Raw genomic sequence first — 16,595 nt, 5'->3', positions numbered from 1 at the left:
TTTTTTTTATTATGTTGTTTCTTCCATGGTGGCAGTTTCTATTGCTTCCCTAGGTCAAAGTGCCAGTGTCCTCTTCAGTACTTTTCTCATGGAGGTGCACAGTCCCGATTTTCTTGGCTGGAGTCTGTGTACAGCACCTTGCTGTGTACAGCCATATAACAAACTGTAGTGGTTCAGTAGAACACAAAAAACCCTAGGCTGCTGATCTAGGCAAAATTGGTTTTGTTTGATTCACTTTCTAATATTTTAATGTTGCTTATTTTAATAGTTTTTAATCACAATTTATTCACTGTTTCATAGTGCAACACAGTAAACTTTTCATGGGCCAGCAGTACTTTGTGATTGTTGAAGGAACCCTCAGGAATGGACAGAAACTGGGAGAAGCAAGAGCTCATCATACTCATGTTCCACAGGCAAAACGTTTCTGTGGCCATTCTGCAGACCAGTGGATTCTGTCAGCAAGCAGCTCCCAGTTTAGCACAGCCTGGGCTGATGTTGCTGGCAGACTTCCCTGTCAGCTCACCAGCGTCTTGGCTAGTACAGTGCAGAGGTAATCACAGCTTGCAACCTTTCATACTTCCCACTTGAGACCAACCTTCTCACCCCTGAAACAATCTGTGTAGCCTCTGTCAGCTTCAGCTGTGGAATTGCCTCTTGAATGTCTGTTCATCATATTGCTGCAAAATGAACTGACAGATATTTTTGTATTTCTCTTCAATTATTTACATTACTTTGCCAGTTTAGGGCAGCTCGGGGAAATAGCTTGTTCTAGTTTGAAATATCACGATGTTTACCATTCAATGGCATAGATTTTTAATGGAAAAAAGTGCTATTTGTATTTATGTGTATATAAAAATATATGTATTTATTTATGTTATCTATTGCACATACATATTTTGAAACCAGCATGGTAGAAACTTGGTGAGTTATTTGTCCGCTGTGGTCTAGCTGAAAGGTACATTTATGGAGGAAATTCATTTAAAAATCAATTAAAGTGGAACATTGAGTTGAATGACAGAAATATTTAGATAACTCTAGCCAGCATGTATATTTATTTTTAGTTCTGCTTCTAAATTTCACTTTAAAAAATGAGAAATTTTCCTTGTCAAAATTTTCTGCATTTCATCCAAGAGAGAAGGGATAATATTTATCACTTAAGATATGTAAAAGCAAGATGGGCCATGCATCATAGTGCCATCTTGCACAGTTATGCATTATTCCATATGTTTGGAAATGATGACTCCATGGTGCTTCAAGGATACAGTGTGACAGTAAATGGATCCTCAAATGTGGGAAGTCCACCAGGGCTCAAGACTTCTGGACTCTGGATTCATGCTTATTTGAGTCTTTTTTGAAAACTGGGAATTGATCAATCATGATTCAACTTCATTGACTTTGGATCCTGTTGTAAACATAATTTCTGCAGAAATCAAATAACTTGTAATAATGTTGCTTCTAAAGAGACATGAAATTCAGATTTTAGTGAAGTTGGAAGGTTTTTCTCCATTGATTCATAAGGTCAAGAGTTCACTTAAAGGTTGGGAGCTCTTCAGGGGTTTTTGTTTCTTTGTGCATTTTGATTTTTTTTTTTTTTTAATTTGGATGTCATGTTTATTCCCTTTCAAATTATGCACCACAGTACTAAATAAAGTACTGCTGGTGGCATTAGAAGCACTTATATCCATCAGGCTGAAGAAGAGCCTATATTGGGAAAATACAACATTTAAGGTTAAGGTTAAGAAGTGCAGAGCATTAGTTTTAAAGCAATGAATGCACACGTTCTTTATGCTCTGTGAACTCCTGCAGGGTTTGCCTCTGCTGGCAAAGCATGTGTGTGTGTTTGCTGGGGTATGTCTGTATCACAGAGCAGTGAAATCTGCTTGAGTTCTCCTAGCAGTTCAGTTACTCTGCAACTCAGACCCGAATTTAAACATCCTGTATTAGTTTCTAGTGAAAAATAGGCCTGCCTTTTCTTAAATCAGGAAGCACAGGTTTTATTTCACTATATTAAAATGAAGCCCAAACCGCCCTTAGCTCAAAGCAAATGCATAAACTCATCCCTTTAGGATCTGAAGTCAAGGTATCTGTAAAGCATCTAAAGTGAAAACCTGTTCTTGCTGAGAAGACTGGAGAAAAGAATAAGTTGATTTTAATTTCTTCTTCAGAAGGGGATGTTAGTAGAGAACAGTAGTGTCCATTCTCTTTTTTGCTCAAATGACTGGATTTTAAAAAATCTTGAACCAGCACAATGTTCCTGCAACATTTTCTTGCCTTGGTAGAGCAGATTTGACCTCTGGCTGTAAGCCAGAGGGAACCACTGAGACAGAAGTATTAAGCTCAAAACACGAGAGGGACTTTTGTCATCCTACACACTGAAGTCTGCAGGTCTGGAAGAATGAAACTGTAGTGGCTTGGGGAATGAGTGAGGGACTGTGAGAGCAGAAAATTTGATACTGACCTCCTCTAAAGAAGTAATTTATTTTAAAGGTTATTTTATAGTATTTGTAAAGTCCCCATATTTAATTCTAGGGGAGTTTAGTTTATAATCATCTGCCTGAAATAGCATTTATTAGTGATTTCTGAATTCTGTTGTGACTTGAATATTTCTGTGCTTATTTTTGTATTTCATGTGTATTTCAAGTGATACAAGATGAACTGTAACAGGAAGCTGGAAATGTTGAAAAGTCTTATTAGTATGTTTTTGATTAAGCATTTTGAATTTTTTGTAGCTAAGAACTTTTATGTGACATCTGTGAGTATTTCTTTGAGAAAGTAGATGCACTGCAGAGTCTTTGTGTCAATTAAATGAAAGAGCTTGTTCATTAATTGCATAAGTTCTTTTTATTCTCTTGGTACTCTTTGATCTTCTCCAGTATTTTCATCTGAAATCAATGTAATCTTTCTTGCTATGCAGCAGACAAATATACTGAAACATACTTCTTCCTCAGAATAGAAAGATACGTTACTTGATCTTCCAAAGCTTAAAATAATATGATAGGGTTTTGGTTTTTTATTTTCAAACTATCACAGAAATGCAAGTGAAATTTTGAAGGTTATGTTGGCTGCATAATAAATGGTTAATTATGTGGCCTACATGCTGTGTCTCAGGCACGAACCTGCTCAGTGGTCTGTGATAAAAGGCCTTATTAAATATCGTAGTGTATGGCTGCAGGCAGATATAACCTTTAAATAGGAAAAATATAAAAGGAAACAAAGGGAAACTGCTCAAAACCAAGTCCTGTGGGCTTGGAAGTAGAGAAGAAATAAGTAGCACAGATTTAAAGCATCAAGGCAAACATAGTCTTAGTGCAGATGTGTTCATAGTGGCTGCCAACAGCTGTGTAATAGGAAAAACAATCTGTCTGTGGTCTTGTAATGTGCATTAGTTTGTTGTTCTCGAACTGATGTTCTAATTCATTTTCACCCTATAGTGGGATCTTTTCTATCCACACCTTTATGATCCATCCAATTTCCAATACTGCTCTGCCATCAGTCATGTGCACTTGATCTCTTGTTAGTAGGAGATTGTATTTGCTTTGTTTTTCTTGATTATTTTATTTTTATTTTCTTTAATGCCATATGCTTAGCACTGCTAGGCAACAGCTAGAGTGTGCATTTGGTTACGGTTAGAACTTTGTCACAGCTCTGTATCCCTGCCAAAGCTCCTTCCAGAGTTCCTCTTGGAAAAGCTGCTGCAGAGCAGAACTCTGTCCTGTGGTGAAGGGTTTGCAATGCTAAAGAGCAAAAGTGTGATTTGTGGTTTGTTATTTCTTCAGTCCTAAAGTTCTCCAGCTTTAGGCAATGTTTTGGATCAGAACTGCACTGCAAGAGAGGTTTGGACCTCTATACAGTGTTCAGATGACAGCATTTGTGAGTTTGGTTCTTAGGTTACAGATCATTAACCCTGAAACATTGATTGGATTTGCAGCTATTCGAACATAGATTTCCCAGAACTGTAAAGCCAAGCAGCAGTAGCTGTGTATTCATTTTTGTTAACCTGTCTTTTCATGGGCTAGTGGGTGATAAGACGGATTTTTTTCCCCCTCTATGTAATTTCTTTGCACAATGTCCTGTAGCCAGGCAGGAAATATGAAATCTCTAGTCAAGATGAAAACACAAGATTATTGGCTTACCATGGTTTAAGTGACATTTTTTTCATTCACTTCTCTCAGCCACGCAGTGCTTGTGGTAGTATCTTTGATTTTCCCAATCAGTAATGTTGCACAGTGTACAATTCCTAAGAATCTTTCATCCTGCTGTATTTATCAACACCTTTTGTTTTTCTTCAAACCTGTTTTTCTTTATCAGCTCTTGAAATGAGTCTGGGAGCAAGCAGACAGCCTGACCAGGCACAGAAAACCTTCTCTAAGAGAGAAAATAAATTAGATAGACTACTGTAAGACAAAAGTTGGTATTGGGATTACTTTGAAATTGTGACAGGCCAATAACTATTAATTGCCACTAATTTTCTCTAAGCCTTGAGTAGAGATGCATAACAAACTGACCTTTCCAGGAATGATGGTTTTACTGAGCTCATAGACGCTTAAGGAAGCAAAGCTTCTGTCTTAGCTTGGCTTGGTTTGCCTCTAGGTGTTAGCTGCAGAAGACAATAGAGTGCATTATCAGAGCTCTTTGGGGTCAAGGGAAGTACTTTGTCTCTTGGCTTGTCAGTATCCTTGGTGGGAGGCAGGGAACCGTGCTGCTGTGTTCTTGTGTTAGGGTACTAAGCAATTCTGCTGTCACAGCTAACTCAGCCAGCCATGGTCTGAAAATTAGGTCATATCTGACTGGAGACACTAGGTGGTTTGTTTCTGCTGGGTTTTGTACTCTTTTGTTTTAAAGAGAAGAGAATCTCTAAGTCAAATAATGAAAGATGAAAAAAGTGACCAACAATAAAATATGAAGTGGATCTCTTACAATGCAGGTGCTGGCAATATGCAGAGAAGACAGACATGCAGGCATGCATGCTCTGGCTCCCACCTGTCTCCCACTCCACAGGTGTGTGTTTATATACTGCTGTTATACTGATGCTGCATGGACTCTGATACATGTCATGTTACTGGGTCTTCCTATTTTCTAGCTCTGAAAATCTGTGTGAAGGTCAGCCATGACTGCTGAGCCACATCAGCACATGTATTCACTTAACCACAAAATACAAGGTTTTTGGTCTTTAGGTGTATTTTGAGCAAAAGAAAGTTACCTATATATATATATACACTGAGGTACATGCATTACCCTGTGAGTAGAATGATGAGTCTCTTTAGGGTTTATTGAGAGGTTTTTGTTTGCAGTGAATTTTTGGGAAATTGGTTTGTTTTCTGAAGCTGTTCTGAAGCATTTTGTTTGGGTTATGGTAAGGGCTTCTTGTTACATCCACAAAAACTTGTCTGGTGCCAGAAGCCAAGGGCTTTTTTTTGTCTACCTCACTTGGAAGCACCAAGAGGGAACAGAAGCAGGGAAGGAAGCCAGGTCCTTCACATGGAGGGCAATATGTGGGGTAGACAAGAGTGCATTCAGCTCACTATACTGTTTTGACAATGAGCTGCATAAATACAGGGAATGCTGCCACCAGAAAATTTCAAACATGGAATTAAAAAAGGCCGGGAAAAAAATAGCAGAACAATTCACCATCTTTACTAATAAGAGATTTATCTGCTGTCAAGTTGAATTGATAGTTTTTCATCACTTTTGGCCTTCTTAAGATTCACTGTTCAGTGCAAGGACTGTATAGGTTGGATGGGCCTCTGAGCAATCTGGTCTGGTGAAAGGTGTCCCTGCCCACAGCAGAGGGATTGGAACTAGACAATCTTTAAGGTCCCTTCCAACCCAAAGCATTCTGTGATTCCATATTTATCTTTGTGTTCAGAAAGCAGCTAGGAAATTGCAGGTGTGGTTGAGATATGAAGAGCAACAAGGAAACTGTATGCTTATTGTATATATTTAATTCTTCACCTCTCTTTTGATTTAAAAATGTTTCTCTCTGCTAGTATTCTGCTATTCAGTTTAGTATTTAAATACTTGTAAAAAACCCCTTTCTTCTGGTACAGTAAAAATCAGTATTTTTAAAGCTTGTAAAAATAAATATTTAATACCCCGGTGGGTATAGCAGCTCTTTTAGCAAGATTCATGAGCATCTAATGTGCCTGAAACAATTCTGCAATCTTAAGATTAGAACACCTTAATAATTGCTAAAAAAAATTTTTTTTAGTATCTTGTGTAGCTCTGAAGTGAAGAGCACTCCTGAGTATTGACCCTTTCTTTGTCTCCTCTTTTACCTTCTCCTTCGTGGCCCTTTAGAATTGAAAGTCAGCACTTTTGTGGGTTTCCAGCAGAGCTGTGTCAGGAGGCAGCAGTGTGCAAGAATTTGCATGTTGGTTCCCTTGTTTGCAAAGCAAAAATGAAAAAAAAAAACCTACAAAAAAGCTGGAGGCATGAAAGGCTTTAATTTTTTTACCTACACTCACTAAAGGGTTTTATGCAATTGCACAGTGTATTTGCTGTCTGATACCTGAGATGTCTTTGGAGTGGGCACCAGAGGTACAGGAAGCAGGCTCTTAAGGCTGGATTTCCTGCTTGGTGGAGTGAGCCTGCATTGTGCAAACTGAATGAAGGCTGAAGGAGGAGATAAGTTTTAAAGGGAGAGAGAAAGTCATTAATCATTTTATCCACTGGTGAATTTTATTCCTCCCTTAGTTTGCCAAAGTTGACATTAATGCATATTTAAAATACCTTGGTGTTCTGGGGTAGGGTTTTTTTGAGGGCAGCTATTCCCAAATGCCACGCCAGTGATGGTGTGTGAGCTTGATCAACTCACTGACTTCACAGCAGGTTTTAGAAGGTGACAAGTGAATATTCAGCTTTCGAGCTCTGAAGCTGATTTATTTACTGCATCTTAAGAAGAAGGATTGGTAGCTGCAGCTCGTGGGCTGTGTGCCTGTGTGGCAGCTGTGTGCTGCTGGAGGCAGCAGGGCTCCAGCACTGCCTTCCTGCCAGCAGCTCTCAGGATCTTTGTCTGCTTGCCCAAGGGCCAGCAGCTGGATTGTAAGAGATCCACTTCACATTTTATTGTTGGTCGTTTTTTTCATCTTTCTTCAATGAAAAGGAAGTTGTGTGGCACAAGGCAGCAGCTCAACCATGAGTGTTGGTACTATTGCTGAACCTTTAGGGACCATCTAAAGCTGTTGGAACCCTGGATATTGAGAATTTTAGACCTTCTGTGCTGACAGGCACTGACCCACAAGAAAGCACAGCTTTTGACCTGAGGCCATGGAGAAGGCTTCCAAAATTGAATGATAGAACGAAGATCACAAGTGTGTAGTTTGAATAGAAGTGTGTAATGTCAATGTCACATGGTAGAAAATTTGGAATTTAAGGTTTTGAAATATAGCAATATATAGAAAACAAGATGAAGGTTTTAGGGTGGAGGTTTCTTTCTTCTTTACCTTTCTTCATGGATCTAGGTGGTACTTTTGTAATTGGATAGAAAATGCCATTCTGTGGGTCACGGGTGTTTGGTCATTGGGTTAAAAGTAAAAATAATTTAGGTCCATTCTGAATTGGATAGTTTAGGTTTAAAAGACCTTGTAGAGAGAGAGAGCTACATCACCTTTTCACCTTGTTAGCTGGAAGTGCTGTAGCGCTCACTGTAACATAGATAAGAATTAATAAACATCTGAGTCCAAATACAAAATACCATCTTTCGAGCTTTTAATCCTGACTCTGGCAGAAGAGAAAAAACAAGATGAAACACAATATAAAGCATTTGATGTGTCTGGTCAGGAGGTACAACAGTAAGCCTGTTGTGCCCATTGCTGGCAGTGCACCCCTAGTTCAGAGTGAGACACCTGTAATGTTCTCTGGAAGAAGTCTTGGTCTCATAGACAAACTCCTATTGATTTAATGTGAGGTCTATATTTCTCCCACCATAGTGCCTGAGAGCAAATGAGCAGGTTTTGGTGTTTTTTCAGAATGAACACTTTTTATTCTCTACCTTTGTAGATGTAGGGTAGAGATGGTGCCATTCAATTTCTTCCATTTTGTTTTGTTTGCAAAAAGTACCATATGTGCAAAATAATGTTGCCTTGGCTTGTTCTGCCAACTGAGTGCTCTGGTTGGCTAAACATCTTTCTGCTAAAAAATGTATAATTAGAGTCTTATTTTAAAGGTAATTTTGAATTTCTTCTAGAAAAAGCCTGCTTTCGTCTTATGATAGCTTATCTTCTTCTTAGCTTTGATTTTGTTTTCGTTTGCTACCTTGGGTAAACTTACTTTAGAAGTGATTTGCTGTAATCCACAAAAAAGTGTAATTTTCTGGTTAAAAGCCAGACACTGGGTATCTCACAAGAGACATAATCCAGTAATGTTTCCTTTCTTTTCAATTAAAGCTGTAGATCCTTGCTAAAATTTCAGATCTACTCTAGCTATAGTTGTGCTTTTTCCTTCAATTTTTTTTTATTTGTATGTATCCTAATATTTACTGCTCCCTTGTTTCCTCCTTTATGTTAACAAAATTATTTTATTGAAAGGTATTACTGTTACCTCCACAGACACCTTTCCTAGCAAGTCATGCATTCTTCTTTGTTCCTTTGAATGTATTCACCTTGCCATTCACGAATTATATTTTCATTTACTTGCCTTTGAGTATAAGCCCATCTAAAAGGCCTTAATTTTTTCCCCATTCTAGATGGAGACCTTTAACCTTAACTGCCTGATAGCTGTTGTATGACAGATGTTTTTGTTTTCTTTTTAGTGCTTTGCTGTGCGATCTCTGGGCTGGGTAGAAATGGCAGAAGAAGATCTGGCTCCTGGAAAGAGCAGTGTTGCTGTGAACAATTGCATCAGACAACTCTCTTACTGTAAAAATGACATCAGAGACACTGTTGGCATTTGGGGAGAGGTAAGAACAGAGTGAACATCTCCTCCTCCTCTTGGAACATCCCTCTTGCATCATAAAACGTTCAAAGGAACAATCCTGTAGACAACTATGTCCATGTTCTGTGTTTGGGATTTCACTACCTCAGCCTGGCACTGCCAAGTTAATCAAAGGGTTCAGGGAAAATGTTGACTTTTTTGTTCCAAACTGCTCAGGACAGCAGATGCCACAAAGAGCTTGCTTTCATGTCACATCTGTGCTAGTACACACCTGTGCAGTGGCAGTGTTGGGGACACACAGGCCAAACTGTTGAAATTCAATATAAGTCTTCCTCCTGACTAGAGGTCTGAAAGTGCTGCTTTATAACAGCATTTTCAAAGGTTTCACAATGGCAAAGGGCTTTAAGGAAACCCACACTTGCCTGATTTGTGGTTCTGAAATGCATGAGAAGATTGGAACTGATGGACAGATGGTTTATCTTACAATGATTATTTTATCAGTGTTTCAGAAGGAAATTAATTATGTATCAGTCTGTCTGTTGGCTCCTCTCCAATAACTCTTGAATCTGTGCACCAGTGTCATCCAATATTCGAGGGTGCCAGATTCCCACACACTGAGGGAAAAAGAGAGAGCCCAGCTTTCTCCTTTGGTGGTTTGCTGGAGGGTCAATGTGCCTGCATTGACTGAACCACGGTTGCTCTGTGCTTCTTCCTGAGTTGGCAGCAAAGAGAGGATAACGCTGGGGGAACTCGAGGAAAACTGAAGGGAGCTTTAGGTTTTGTGATGTGGAAAATAAATGTGCTGGGGACAGGTGAAGAAGTGGAAGATGTTGAGGGGTCAGTAAGTGAAACAAGAAGGGAAAAGGTGGGACATACAGAAGACATAAGAGGCAAAGCCACAGTAAAACATCTTTGTTATTTGATTGTTCATGGAGCAACTTAAACTTCTGCCAAATCTTACTTTCTACCTCTCTCCTGACACATTTTCAGAAGGGTTACACTAATGTGGATTGGCCACACAAGATCTGAAAGCAACAGTGACAAAAGAGTGAATGTTGTAACTTTCTCTTGTGTGATCTAAGAGAAATGGCACTGCCAAACAAAAGAAATCAAAAGAAAGACTTGTCTACATTTCAGGAAAAATTTCAGGAAAAATAACATTCAGTCTCCCAAGTTATTGCTGCAGTCTATGGCTTGATTTCACTGTCCTATGACCACAGCAATGCCAAGATGCTACAGGGAAGCAACTGGGAGAAAGTGCCCTTAAAAATTAAAATTATGTTTAAAGGAACACATTTATAGTGTCCTATTTATTTAAAATAATTTCAGAAGGATTTTTACATGTAAGTATATATTATACATATAAATGAACAAAATAATATTGTTTTCCTTTCTTTCTTACACCTGGGAACAGTTTTATTTAGGTAATATAGCTAGACAGGCAATTAGAGATGTGTCAGTCATGGACTTTGGACTTACTGCTGACCCTAGGAGAGAAAAAAAACCATTATCTTTACATGTGTGTAATCTCATCCATTTTTCAGGTAGCAGCACTTTGATTGACTTGAAATATATTTACTTTGAACTGTCATGATTTGTTTTAAGAGTTAATGTTCACATTTTTTGTATTTCTCTCTGCCAACCCCTTTGTTCTTTGTTGGAGACCCTTGCAGGTTTTCAAGCCAAGCTGGTGAAAAGTTTTGGTCCTCTTGAATGGATGTTTAAATTAAAAGTGCTACTCATTAAAAAAAAAATCAGCCTGGCAAAACAATATCTCTATCCACTGTGCTTGAATAGGTGGCTCCTGAAGTAAATTGTCTTCTTGATTTTAAAAGAGTTCATTACATCCAACCACATTTTCCTGCCTGCAATGTAAGGCTTCAAGAGTGATTAGAAGAGGCATGTTTTAAAGAGGAACCTGGAAAAATTATACTACATCTCTGATGTATCAGATAGAGCAATTACAGCAAGAATCTATTATGAAGCTAAATTACTGCATGTAGGAATTTTAAGATTGCCCAAAGATTTACTTCAGCTAGAATGTAATGAAAGTGACATTTGGGTTAGGACTAGCCTCAAGTTTTCATGATTTAAAAAACTGCAAAACAAACAACAAAACTTCCCACACCCTGGGTAAAATCCTGACCCTGCAGAGGCTTTGTTAATGGCTTTAATGTGGGACTTCATGCCCTTTGCTCCAAAAGAAATTATCTATAAATTTTGAACTTCTGCTGTTCTGTAAAATCTAAAAAGAAAAACACTCTTCACCTGTTTATGTTGCTCTATTGCCATGATTTCCATTTCTGCACATTACAATATCAATTACATGAAAAAGATATCTTCTTGCCATTGACCTATATACTGCAGCCTGTAACACTTCCAGAAAAACTGCTGGGATTGAGCCTCTCTTTCCTTTTTCACTTTTGCCCCATGGCTTTTCCTCATCTCAAACCATCAGATCTCTGCAGCTCTTCAGCTGCAGTCTGAGACGTTAAGGCCTATATTCAAGCTCCTAGCCTATCTAAATAATTTCTTTTTGACCTATGCAGTGCTTTCATCTCTAAAATAGCTTTTGTACAGTAAGGCAACAAAATTTTGCAAAACATATTGCTTCTGGCTGCAGACAAGTGAACCCCCTTAGCATTGCAAGGATAATTTCCTGTGTCTTATGTTGCTTATCTGCCCATTCTCCAATTTTTTCCAGCTAATTTGGATTCTGTTTTGTTACTCTAATTCCAGTGTATTTTCCATGAATAACATATTTTTTCCTTCTTGTAATAATTTCCTTCTGGAACAAATATATAAGTATAAAGTGTGTCCAAAAAGCAATCTTTGTGACACTTGGTAGCATTCTTCACACAATTTGTTTACAGCTTCTGACCTCCAAGCAAATTTCTCCATTTTTTTCTTTGTGATGTTTCTTTTTCTGTCTGCCACTAACATCTCAGTGGTGCTGCTTTGCCCCATTTTTTTGCATGACTATCACAGCTAAGTCTGTTTCTGCTTCTCTAGGAGCAGCCTATATATCCAGCCTTGCATCTTGGACACAGAGGTGCTTTTTCCATCAGGCAGAATATGCCTGTGTTGGCTTTGCTCATACCAGGTGTCACCTGTCTCTCCCACATCCCTCTTGGTACTTGCAGTGCCAGCTCTGTGTCACAACTTCCCTTGGAATCCCTGTTAGGAGGTCTGGGGTTGGAAGAGGATGTGGCAGTGCCTGCCCCTTGCTGCCTTGCCTACAAACAGTGGCAGAAAGCTTTCACAGGGTGACATTGATGTATTTCTTATACAGACACAAAATTAGACATCATAAAGACCTGAGCCACTGTAACCAAGCAGGAAGAGGGTTTCTGTGTCACTGAGGTGAATAAAAAGGTCAATTTTGAACCATTAGTCAGTAAGGATTCAGACCCTTTCTATTCTTTCTGTTCATGTATAGATTCTGGCACAAAAGGGAGGAAACAAATTACTCTATATTTAGCTGATAGCTTTCAGCAGGAGCTTGTCTTACTGCTCAGCAATAGGTCCAGGATCATTTCTGCAGGATCTCGAGAGGCTGATATTAAATGTGATAGAAGAGGCAGCAGACCTATTACAAATGCTGTCAAGAGAAGGAAGATAAGCACTTGTGAATTTGCATCAAAAGGAAAATTGTCTCTAAATTTATTTCCTGTAAGAGAAAAAAACATTACCCTTGCATGCCAGAAGAATTGGAAAGAAGTCCTAGCTCCAAGATTCTGCAGTCACTAGCAGAATTCACATTCAGGTCTTAATGCTAGGGTTTTCCCCTTTAATCTTTCTTCAAAGAGTAAATCCTTTGACATGTACAAATTGCTGTCTATTCCCATAATCCATTGGTTAAAGTTTATGGAAACAAAACACTTTGAAAGAAGGAACTCTGCCTCCAAAGTATATAAGCTTTTTGATATAAGCTTTTACTATGAGGAAGACCATGACTTCTGATATATTTGGAAGAATTTACTGAAAAACAGGTAAATACATAAGTTGTTGAATAACTCAGTAGTTTGGGTCTGAATGAGTTGTATTTGAAATACATCAAAGCATTTTGTGATTGGGATTGTTTAAAAATATAATAGCAAGATAACATCTTAGATCTCTTTCACAACAGAAGTATATGAAGCTTTTTTTCCATTTGCTCTTGGAACAACCCAAAACTTTGAGTAAAGATGAAGCTAGTCTGAACAGCACAGACATCACACCTTGAGCCCAGCCAGTTTGAGAGGGCGATGTACTGTGTAATTGTACTTTGTCTGGAACTGCAGGGCAAAGACATGTACCTGATTCTGGAAAATGACATGCTGAACCTGATTGATCCCATGGACCGCACAGTTCTGCACTCACAGCCCATTGTGAGCATCAGAGTCTGGGGCGTGGGGCGTGACAACGGTCGGTGAGTGCTCGCTCTTCTTGTCTGTCTTGACTTGGTGCTGTTTTGGTCTGCTCATACATAGTGCACACTGTTCTGTCCAGGGCCTGTGAGAAGGTGGGTAAATTATTTTTCTTTATAAACTCTCTGCTTTTCATAGTGTATCACTTATATGGTGTTTTGTTAAAACTGCATTGAACAAGCCTTTCAGATTAATTCAGGTGCATAAAACTGCACGTGTAACATTATTTTGTTTCAGATGTATCTAGTAATTTTTGGTATAAAAGCATGTTTTCAAACATGTCTTGTAGTACGTTTCTCCTGGCTCTGTGAAAGCGTGTCTTCCTGCTGGTCCAAATTAAATGTACTACCAATGCTCTGACTGTAGGCGTGTGTTTCTACTTTCTTGAGATATTTAGTGTGATGGAGAAAAAAGCTGGATTGGGGAAAAGTATGGGTTTAAGTTATTACTATTACTTCTACTTCTTGATGTAAGAAAATCCTCAAGGGTGTTGCAGAAAACCGAGATGTCCCTAAAATGTGCTGCCTGTGAGCTGAAGTTGTTCCTTGTGGTAGGGAGCAGCCAGGAGTGTGTGCTAAAGGCCTTCCTGCCCTGCAGGCAGTCTTTCCTTTGGTTTCGTTCCTGACTGATCTTTTCATGGCATTCTTGTTAGTCATGTAACATTGCTGTGGAAACAGGGTTGTGAAAGGGACTTATTTGGAGCAGGACAGTGAGCTGTCTCCCAGTCTGATTGGGCATTTTGATATAGTGAAAACATTGTCATTCACATCGAGAAAGTCCAGGATCTTAGGACAGTACTCATCCTGACACAAGGATAGTAAGGATTGAGTAACACTAGCAAGCTTCTGGTTTTTTGTGTCCAGGTTTGATAATGGTCAGGTAAGTCCTGCATGACCAATACTGGCTGTGATGGAATAACCACATCACTGGACAAGGGAAGGGTTGCTGATGTCATTTATCTAGACTTCTGAAAAGCCTTTGACAGAGTCTCCCACTACATTCTTCTTTCTAAATTGGAGAGTGATGGATTTGATGAGTGGACTGTTAGATGGATATGAAAGTGGTTGGATAGTTGCATCCAGAGGGTAGTGGTCAATGGCTTGGAGTCCCAGTGGACATCAGTGACAAGTGGTGTCCATCAGGGATCTGCATTGGGGCCAGTGTTACTTAATATCTTCATTAAGGACATAGATGAAAAGATCAACTACACCCTCAGCAAATTTGCAGATGACACCAAGTTGAGTGGTGCAGATGACATTCCTGAAGGGTGGAATGCCATCCAAGGGGACCTGGACAGGCTCAGAAAGTGGGGGCATGGAAATCTCATGAGGTTTAACAAGTGCAGGGTGCTGCATCTGGGTCAGGACAACCCCTGATATCAACAAAGGCTGGGGGATGGACAGATCCAGAGCAGCCCTGCCAAGGAGGACTGGGTGATGCTGCTGGATGAGAGGCTGGACATGACCCAGCCATGGGCACTCACACCCTGAAAGCCCCAAACGTCTCCTGGGCTGCATCCAGAGCACCGTGGGCAGCAGGGGAGGGAGGGGATTCTGCACCTCTGCTCTGCTCTGGTAAGACCCCACTGCAGGGCTGCATCCAGCTCTGGGGTCCCAGCACAGGAAGGACATGGAGCTGTTAGAGGAGGGTCACCAAGCTGATGAGAGGGATGGAGCAACTCTCTTATGAGGAAAGGCTGAGAAAACTGGGATTGTTCAGCCTGGAAAAGAAAAGGCTTCAGGGTGACCTAATTGTAACCTTTGAGTACCTGAAGGGAACTTACAGGAAAGAGGGGATGAGACAATTTAGTAGAGCATGTGGTGACAGGTCAAGGGAGAATGGTTTCAAACTGAAAAAGAGTAGGTTTAGATTACATCTCGGGAAGAAATTCTTTACTGTGAGTGTGGTGAGGCACTGGAACAGGTTGCCCATAGAAGCTGTGGATGCCCCATCCCTGGAAGGATTCAAGGCCAGGATGGATGGAGTTCTGAGAAACCTGGTCTAGTGAAAGGTGTCCATGCCTAAGGCAGGGAAATTGATGATCTTTGGGGTCCCTTCCAACCCAAGCCATTCTGTGATTGCCAAGATACTTGCAATAGTAGGGGTTTGGGGTTTTTTGTCTCTAACTTCCAACAGAAGATGTAATTTCAAACATGAAAAATCTTTCCCAGTAAAAGATTTTTCTGAAACTTGTTTTATCTGCCTCAGAGTTTCTGATTACCAGTAGCTAAATTTCTAAAAGAAAAGGTGACTAATTTTTTAGGTGACTAAAGGTTTCTAATTTTTTTACCCTTATAAATGACTGATAATCAACTGTGTGTGGGTTAACTATTTTTCACTTCCATTAGTACAGATTTTTGAGAGATCTAAAAAGGACAAATCCAGTTTGAAATCCTGGGAAGTAAAAAGGTTTTAACTCCTAATGAATAAACCATTAGAGTTCTTTGTTTGCATTAGAAAATGGGTGCATTACACGTTTCCCTTCAAGTCAGTTTTTGTAGTACCTTGCTTCAGTCAGAAAATAAATAGAGCATTTTAAGGGGTGCCTAAATGTGATGCAGCTTACAGAGTAAAGGATGCCAGCTTTGATTTTCGTTTTTGTTTTTTTTTTTAAAGCATTTACAGTTCTTTTCCCAAATACTTACATTCTTTTGTGAAATAAAATCATTCCATTATGTTCTTTATAAAATAAGATAATGAATCATATTTCTTCAGGCTGGGTACCTTCTTTCCCTAAAGACAGAACTGGTCATGGATGTTTTCAGGAAACATTTAAGAGAACTGTACCTTTTTTGTACCTTTTGCAATCATGTGGCACCAATAACATTGTATACTTTTAATGAAATATATCTGGGGGTGGAAGGCAATTGCAGACTCTCCTAGATGAACGTAATGCCCTATCAATAGGGCAGGAGTTGTTGGGAAAACTTGCATGTGCACAAGTCACTCTGTCTGCTCTGACCTGCTGTAGTATGCCACATTTACCAAAAGCTACATGCAGGACATAGGAAATCTCTGATCCCACTCCTGCCCTTTTTCATGCCATATCTGGGGGCTAAAGAGGAATTCTAGTTCTGCTAGGACTTCTGCAGAAGCGTCTCTATTAAGAAAAAATGTTTGGCTATGGAATATGTGGGAGAAGTACAGGTCCAGTTTAATAAATACAAGCAACAAGAACCCCTCAAACCCAGTTCCTCCTTTTGGGTCATAAAAAGCAGCCACTTTCAGAACTGTTTTCCTGAAAGGAGGTTTTATATGTGATGCTGGCAATACAGAGGAAATAAACTAATTTTTTCTCATGTTTCTACTGTCAAT

At 39.4% G+C, this 16,595-nt stretch overlaps 1 protein-coding gene across 11 annotated transcripts in view; it reads left to right on the top strand.

Moving 5' to 3' along the window:
* The window catches only part of APBB2 (amyloid beta precursor protein binding family B member 2), a 167,105-nt gene that overhangs the window by 113,108 nt on the left and 37,402 nt on the right, over positions 1-16,595 (top strand). For all 11 annotated transcript variants that reach the window (XM_088163298.1, XM_014871065.2, XM_088163305.1 and 8 more), the window contains 2 exons: positions 8,750-8,896; positions 13,155-13,282. In XM_088163298.1, coding sequence (XP_088019424.1) covers positions 8,750-8,896; positions 13,155-13,282 — 275 coding nt within the window. The remainder of the gene's footprint in view (positions 1-8,749; positions 8,897-13,154; positions 13,283-16,595) is intronic.

Source organism: Sturnus vulgaris, chromosome 4 (genome assembly GCF_052056855.1).
Source record: "Sturnus vulgaris isolate bStuVul1 chromosome 4, bStuVul1.hap1, whole genome shotgun sequence".
NCBI classification, from domain to species: Eukaryota; Metazoa; Chordata; class Aves; order Passeriformes; family Sturnidae; genus Sturnus; species Sturnus vulgaris.
Note: the sequence above shows the minus strand (reverse complement) of the source record. Positions and strands in the feature narration are given on the sequence as shown.